The following is an 8,133-nucleotide window of genomic DNA, read 5'->3' as shown; positions in this document are numbered from 1 at the left end:
TGTGTGTGTATATATATTGATGAAGTGTAAGCTCATAGTTATTAATGAGCGGGAGCATATCAAAATTCTACTGATCACTTTATTCCACTTAACAGTTTTAGGCAACAATGCTATTGGAGCTATTATTGCTCTAAATGTTTATTAATAGAAGAGGAGACAAAAAGATTATTTCTTTGATGTTCTTGGTAATAAGTCGAATAATGGAAAAGATGCTATATATAATGATTGATGATTTATGTGATAGCCATAATTGATTTACTAACATTTTGCCTTTTTACTGGCAGTTGATCTGAAGAGGACCTTGAAACTCACTTTGGTCAACTTGAAAAGTTTTAAGTTGTAAAAGATAAATTTAGTAAACAAAACATTTTGGGTAAAGGCGGGTTTGGTGAGGTTGCTTCTATGTATACATTTTTTATAATTCAATTTTGATACCTTATTATTTAAACAGAATAAGACAAATATCAAACTGCAACAAATTAAACATGTTACATATTTCAAATCTAGACTTTGAAGCAAGTCTTTAAAAGTTTCATCTGAGATACAAATCAAACACTGAGCCAGATCTCCAAGCTTTTTATTGCATTATTGGCATATCTTCATTCGCTAAATGTTGGATTGAGATATTATTGAAAGGAATTGCTAATGGAAGGTTGGAAGATAAAAGCCTTTGAGACACCTGTTGCATTGATGGTCGAGATTTGGGAGATGGGTTCAAGCATGCTAATGCTATTGTGAACAAAAGAGTTATATCTCCTGCATCTTTCTGTGATGGCAAAGGGAGACGTGAGTCTAAAATATCCTTTAGCAAAATGCTCTCTGTACACGTCTTTGACAAAGATAATATCAAATCTCCAGGATGTCTTCCCATAATTGTTTCTAATGTCATCACCCCGAAACTATAAACATCGCATTTTTCAGTAACAACTAAAGTGTATGCAAGCTCTGCAATAAGCCAAAAATTAAGTAATTATGTATTTATCCCAAGACAAGTAATATACTATAGAAATAAAACGCAACATAGAAGGAGAAGTAATAGAGAATTAGAAAAGCTCACCTGGAGCAACATAACCATAAGTACCAACTAATATAGTTTGATTAGATGTATCTGGATCAATGATCCTAGCTGTGCCAAAGTCTGATAAAAAAGCTTCCATCTCTGAGTTCAACAATATGTTACTGCTTGTTATGTCTCGGTGGATAATTGGAGGAGCACAGTGATGATGCATATACAACAAAGCATTTGTTATTCCTTTAATGGCATTCACTCTCTTACTCCAATTTAACTCTTTAGCTTCATCATCATAATTCAACACATAAAAAAGGCTTCCTCTTTCCATGTATTCATATATGAGAAACATACATTGATTGTGCAAACAAGAACCATGAAGCTTTACAATATTGCGATGTCGAATTTCACTCAACATCTTCACTTCATTATGAAAACTCTTGGCCAAAAATTTGTTTCCATATTCTCTTTTATGGAGTTTTTTCAATGCTACGATTTTGCCACTTGGAAGTTGTGCTCTATAAACACTTCCATAAGCACCAGTTCCGATACAATATTTGATGTCAAAGTCCTCTGTTGCTTCAATGATGTCTTCATATGCAATTTTTCCATCATAGTTCCATATTGAAAACAAATCCCCATTTTTTGCTTCTCTTGCCTCACTTATGGATTTCTTGTGCTTTTTGAATGATCCAAATAAGATGAAACCCACAACAAATGTGATGGCAAGAAAAATTGTCAAAGGAATAATGATTTTCAGCAAAGACTTTGAGGCTTTATGTATCTTCTCTAGCCCAAGTAATTCTCTATTACCATTTAAAATGTCATGAGGAAAAGAGTTATAAACTTCACTTGGAACATAGCCGCTAAGGAGATTGTATGACAAGTTGGTGTATTGTAGCCTGCCAAATTCCCTAGGTATGCTACCAGAGATACTATTGTAGCTCAAATCAATACTACATGATGGTGGGTCACTACATATACTAGATGGTAATATTCCATTGAATTTGTTATGACTAAAGTTACCATCAACATGAAAGTAACTGTTCAAAATGTCCGGTACATTTCCACTCAAATTATTTTGGGAGACATCTACGTGAAAGCGATTATTGAAATTTCCTAATTCTTCTGGAATGCCACCACTTAATTGATTCTGAGAAACATCAAAATGTTGTAAATCTCTCATATTGAAAATCAAATAAGGGATACCACCTGTAGTAAATAAATTTGAGTATAAATATTAGCTGTGGAGATTTGTCATAAAACCCGAAGTTTAAAGAATGACTCCAACTATTTTTTTTGTTTCTACTCAAATCTAGTGATTCTAAATAAAGTTGGGAAGGGTAGAAGGTAGAACACCTGAAAGGTTGTTGCAAGACAAGTCCAAATAATTGAGATTTTGAAGGCCTCCTATATGAGTTGGAATGATACCTGTCACCATTCCATGAAAATTCAAATATAATATTAATATTTTTTATTTTATATGAGTTAGGAAAGGTAGAAGGTAGGGCACCTGTAAGGTTGTTGCAAGACAAGTCCAAATATTTGAGATTTTGAAGACCTCTTATATGAGTTGGAATGATACTTGTCACCATTTTATGAAAATTCAAATAGAATATTTTTTTTATAATGTAGTGAATAAATGTATGCACAAATGTAAGCCTTTTTTATTTGTCATAAACCCAGTGCTAACAAATGACTCCAATTAGATTGTTTCTATTTAAATTGAGTAATCTTAAATAATTAAAGAATGACTCCAACTATTTTTTTGTTTCTACTCAAATCTAGCAATTCTAAATAAAGTTGGAAATGGTGGAAGGTAGAACACCTGAAAGGTTGTTGCAAGACAAGTCCAAATAAGTGAGATTTTGAAGGTCTCCAATATAAGTTGGAATGATACCTGTCACCATTCCATGAAAATTCAAATATAATATTTTTTTATATTATATGAGTTAGGAAAGGTGGAAGGTAGGACACCTGAAAGGTTGTTGCAAGATAAGTCCAAATGATTGAGATTTTGAAGGCCTCCCATATCAATTGGAATGCTACCTGTCACCATTCCATGAAAATTCAAATATAATATTAATATTTTTTATTTTATACGAGTTAGGAAAGGTGGAAGGTAGGACACCTGTAAGGTTGTTGCAAGACAAGTCCAAATATTTGAGATTTTGAAAACCTCTTATATGAGTTGGAATGATACTTGTCACCATTTCATGAAAATTCAAATATAATATTTTTTTAAATAATGTAGTGAATAAATGTGTGCACAAATGTAAGCCTTTTATATTTGTCATAAACCTAGTGTTAATGAACGACTCCAATTAGATTGTTTCTATTTAAATTGAGTAATCTTAAATAATTAAGCTTGGTGGAAGTAAGTAAAATTATTGCAAGACAAGTGCAAATGTTGGATGAATGAATGAAGGGCTCTAACTTGAATCAAAGTTGTACCTGTTATCCCCATTCTAGAAAGATTTAAGTATTTTAGTCTTTTTAATTCAGTGAAGTTGAGATCTGCTAGCTGACGATGCTGTGAATAGATTCTTGGTTGGTTAATTGACATAACTCTTCCTACGCCATCGCATGCTATGCCATCCCAGTCACAATAGTGATGGGAGCCACCATTGCTTAAGTTCCACCATTTGCTTTGACACAGTGCATGCTCATTACCTGCGGTCATGACAATTATGATATTATAGCCATGTGTTTGAATGACAAAAGCTTACACCATCACTTTGGAAGTTTCACTGAAGGAGTTTCCATTACAACCAAAAGCTTGTTTATGCTTGTTCTTTATTATTGTGGTTAATTCGTAGAGCATTCAACATGTTATTCTGTTTTTCCTTATTACATTGGCAGAATTACAATCAAGTCCTAATGAAGGAAAACAATTACAAAACAAGTTCTAAAAATTGTCATTGTCTACTTTGGTACTTGTCATTATGGGCTGTTGATATTGTTATTGGGACTTTTTAGTAATTATTTCTCTTCCTTGGAGCTTGATTGTGATTCTCCCTATTATATTTGAATTGTTTGTATCATAAAGCTTAAAAGTGACTTCGTAATGCTATGGTTTTTTTTTTTTTACCTCAAAACATATGCTAAGTATTTTGATCATTTAAAACATGTCTTCAATGTAATATTTCTTTTTTCTTTTTGGTAATTTGGATAAGGAAGAGAAGTAACTCACTTGAAACAACATTGTTGTAAGACAAGTTTAGATATGTGAGTTGTGGAAGATCTTCTATTTGAGTTGGAACGAGATCTGTCAAAGTCAAAATACATTTTTTTTCAATTGCAAATGTATGTCTTAGGTTGTTTTTTATCAAATAAAAAGTTAAAAATCTAGATAGCAAGAGTGGAACAAAACTCACTAGTAAGGTTGTTATGAAACAAGTTCAAATAATTGAGATTTTGAAGAGCTCCTATCTGCATTGGAATGGTACCTGGTAATAACCTATTTTATTAAGTCATAAAGGTAAATACAATAGTTCTAAATTGAGTGAATTTGCAAGGTACAGTATATGGCACATAACTTACCAGTAAGATTGTTATAAGTTCATATTTATGAGATTAAGAAGAGCTCCAATCTGAGTTGGAATAGTACTTATCAACTCTATTCCATGATTATTCAACTATATACTACTAGTTTTTGTGATGCAATAAATAAATTTGTGTACAAAAACAAGTTTTTAATATTTGTCGTAAAATACAAAGTTGAATGAATAGGTCCAACTGGATTGTTTCCATTCATATTGAGCAACTTTAAATGAGTAAGGTTGGCAAGAGTGTAATGTAAGTAGAATTATTGTAAGACATTGGATGAATGAATGAATGAAGAGCTTTGCTTAAAATCACAGTGGTACCGGTTAACCTTGTTCTAGAAAGATATAAATATTTTAGTTTTTGTAATGTGGTGAAGTTAAGATCTATTAGCCGAGGTTGCTGTGAATGGATTCTTAGTTGTTTAATTGAAATTACAGTTCCAAAGACATTGCAAGATCTGAGTTAAGCTTAGAATAGAGGTAACTAGGGTTAATTTATTTTAAATACGTGCTTTGAATTGTAAGGTGTTTACTACGTTTTTATTTTCTCAAATAAATTTGTGAAAGTATGCCTATGAATAAAGTATGTATTTTTTTATATGACAAATTTTAAGAAATTGGGAAGTATGTCGATTTAATTATGCCTGAATTGTATTTTATTGGGAATTATGTTTTTTTGTTGTGCTAAATTTGATATACTAATATTATATTATTAAATAAAATGAAAATATGTTGTACTTACTTTGCAGAACTATGATATTTTTAATTTGCATTGTGACTATGTATGGGGTTCATATGTGGAGGTTGGGATTTTGTTATGTGGAGGATAATTGTTCTTGAAGCCTGCGTGGCATGCCTACACTATTGATCATAGTGTTTGGTTATTTTGTCAGACCCTTATAGTTCTTCCTTTTTCTTGGCTCGAAGTTGAGAATGAGTTCTTGGGTAGACACCTCTTACACCATAGTCTATTCTTAGGTTGTGTAGATGCAGGAGGGGACCCGTTGCTTGATGTGAGTGGGGTGATCTTTGACTGGGTTGTTTAGCACAAAAAGCCCAGAACCTTGTCAAGGAGTCATAAATAGGATTATGGTGATGAGAGGGCATATTTTATTGTGTTGTTGCATATGTGTACTTTTGCATGAATTTGGTTGTGGATGGTGAGATATACTCCTTTCATATGGTTTTATTTATTAAAGCATTATTTATTACTTAAATTATATTTAAGCACTACTTAAATCAACTTGCTATCCTACTTGTATAAGTGACAAATTAATACTTTGTTATAGAGACTTTATGTTATCATCCCGTTATTCATCAATGTTTTTCAGGAGAGCAATCTAGTTTAGCTCGGCGTGAAGGGAAGCAAGCAAAGGCATAGGCGAGCACAGCCTAGTAGTTCTCTTTTAATTTGGGCATGTAATGTTATGTATATTGCCACATTAGGGCCTATGATTTTGTTGATATACACTTTCTTTGGTTTGGTTGTTGGATGATCATATTTGATGGAGTGCTGTTAGAATGGTTGGAGGCCATTAAGATTCTGCGGCATATGTTACTCTTATGTGTACGACTTATGGGTTGGGCTGAGCAATCTGTGTTTCTTGTGCCCTAAGTCTTAGTAGGGTGAATTTTTGTGTTGGGTTTGCGAGCAGTTACTGTGCCTTGAGTCCTTGTTGTACGTGTTGTTAAACTCATAAGCATTTTATGTATATTAACCCTCTCGGGATATTTTCAGAAAAGGACAAATTCCTTATAATTATGGTAATAATTTAATACTCTAACTCGATTCCTTTTCCTACTATGGTTATTATCAAAAAAATGGTTTTATAATTATGTATTAAGAAGAGGTGTTTTCAAATATAATATTTCCAAATTGAGTGAATTTACAACATAAGAGTAGAAATAGAAGATACATAACTCACCAGTAAGATTGTTGTAAGACAAGTCCAAAAGAGTGAGATTTTGAAGAGCTCCTACTTGGGATGGAATAATCCCTGTCAACAGAGGTATTAGGTTGTATGGAGATAAATGCAATATTTCCAAATTGAGTGAATTTGCAAGGTAAGAGTAGAAATGAAATATATATAACTCACCAGTAAGACTGTTAGAAGATAAGTCCAGATAAGTGAGATTACGAAGAGATCCTATTTGGGATGGAATAATCCCTGTCAACAGAGGCATTAGGTTGTGTAGGGGTAAATATAATATTTCAAAATTGAGTAAATTTGATAGGTAAGAGTAGAAATGGAAGATATATATAACTCACCAGTAAGATTGTTAGAAAATAAGTACAGATGAATCAAATTATGAAGAAATCCTATCTGTGATGGAATGGTTCCTGTCAATAAAGGTATTAGGTTGTGTGCAGGTAAATACAATATTTCACAATTTAGTGAATTTACAAGGTAACAGTAGAAATGAAAGATATAAAACTCACCAGTAAGACTGTTAGAACACAAGCGTAGTTCAATCAGATTATAAAGAGATCCTATCTGTGATGGAATGATCCCTGTCAATAGAGGAATTAGGCTGTGGGGAGACAAATACAATATTCCAAAAATTACTTAATTTGCAAAGTAAGAATAGAAATGAAAGATATATAATTCACTAATAAGTCTGTTATAAGACAAGTCTAGATAAGTGAGGTTTTGAAGAGCTTCTATTTGGGATGGAATCCCAGTCAACAGAAGTATTAGGTTATGTAAGGGTAAATATAATATTTTCAAATTGAGTGAATTTACAAGGTAAGAGTGGAAATGCAAGATATATGACTCATAAGTAAAATTATTAAAAGATAAGTATAGATGAATTAGATAATAAAGAGATCCTATCTGTGATGGAATGATCCCTATCAATAAAAGTATTAGGTTGTGTGGAGGTAAATACAATATTTCAAAATTTAGTGAATTTCCAAGATAACAGTAGATATGGAAGATATATAACTTAACAGTAAGACTATTAGAAGAAAAGTCTAGATAAGTGAGATTTTTAAGAGCTCTTATTTGGGATGCAATAATCTCTGTCAGCAAAGATATTAGGTTGTGTGGGGGTAAATATAATATTTCCAAATTGAGTGAATTTACAAGGTAAGATTGGAAATGAAAGATATATAACTCATATGTAAGATTGTTAGAAGATTAGTATAGATGAATCATATTATGAAGAGATCCTATCTGTGAAAGAATGATCCCTGTCAATAGAAGTAATAGGTTGTGTGGAGTTAAATAGAATATTTCAAAATTTAGTGAATTTGCAAGGTAACAGTAGAAATGGAAGGCATATAACTCACCAGTAAGATTATTAGAACACAAGTGTAGTTCAATCAGATTATGAAGAGACCCTATCTGTGATGGAATGATCCCTGTCAATAGAGGTATTAGGTTGTGGGAAGACGACTACAATATTCCAAAATTTACTTAATTTGCAAGGTAAGAGAAGAAATGGAAGATATATAACTCACCAATAAGACTGTTATAAGATAAGTCCAAATAAGTGAGATGTTGAAGAGCTCCTATTTGGAATGGAAAGATCCCTGTCAACAGAGGCATTAGGTAGTGTAAGGGTAAATATAAT

General features: G+C 32.2%; 1 protein-coding gene across 1 annotated transcript in view; it reads right to left on the bottom strand.

The window, feature by feature from the left end:
* Nucleotides 1-442: 442 nt before the first annotated feature.
* Nucleotides 443-8,133, bottom strand: part of LOC114750706 (MDIS1-interacting receptor like kinase 2-like) — a 55,633-nt gene continuing 47,942 nt past the window's right edge. Inside the window, exons 22-35 of the mRNA XM_028939304.1 lie at nucleotides 8,021-8,092; nucleotides 7,850-7,921; nucleotides 6,998-7,069; nucleotides 6,827-6,898; nucleotides 6,654-6,725; nucleotides 6,483-6,554; nucleotides 4,387-4,458; nucleotides 4,203-4,277; nucleotides 3,464-3,682; nucleotides 2,987-3,058; nucleotides 2,838-2,909; nucleotides 2,369-2,440; nucleotides 1,058-2,221; nucleotides 443-945 (exon numbers count right to left, since the gene is read on the bottom strand). Of these exons, the coding sequence (XP_028795137.1) occupies nucleotides 578-945; nucleotides 1,058-2,221; nucleotides 2,369-2,440; nucleotides 2,838-2,909; nucleotides 2,987-3,058; nucleotides 3,464-3,682; nucleotides 4,203-4,277; nucleotides 4,387-4,447 (2,103 nt within the window). The 5' untranslated portion in view covers nucleotides 4,448-4,458; nucleotides 6,483-6,554; nucleotides 6,654-6,725; ... (2 more) ...; nucleotides 7,850-7,921; nucleotides 8,021-8,092 and the 3' untranslated portion in view covers nucleotides 443-577. The remainder of the gene's footprint in view (nucleotides 946-1,057; nucleotides 2,222-2,368; nucleotides 2,441-2,837; nucleotides 2,910-2,986; nucleotides 3,059-3,463; nucleotides 3,683-4,202; nucleotides 4,278-4,386; nucleotides 4,459-6,482; nucleotides 6,555-6,653; nucleotides 6,726-6,826; nucleotides 6,899-6,997; nucleotides 7,070-7,849; nucleotides 7,922-8,020; nucleotides 8,093-8,133) is intronic.

Source organism: Neltuma alba, unplaced genomic scaffold (assembly GCF_004799145.2).
Source record: "Neltuma alba isolate B1F8T4 unplaced genomic scaffold, ASM479914v2 tig00006621_pilon, whole genome shotgun sequence".
Lineage (NCBI taxonomy): Eukaryota > Viridiplantae > Streptophyta > Magnoliopsida > Fabales > Fabaceae > Neltuma > Neltuma alba.
This window is presented reverse-complemented; position numbering and strand designations above follow the sequence as displayed.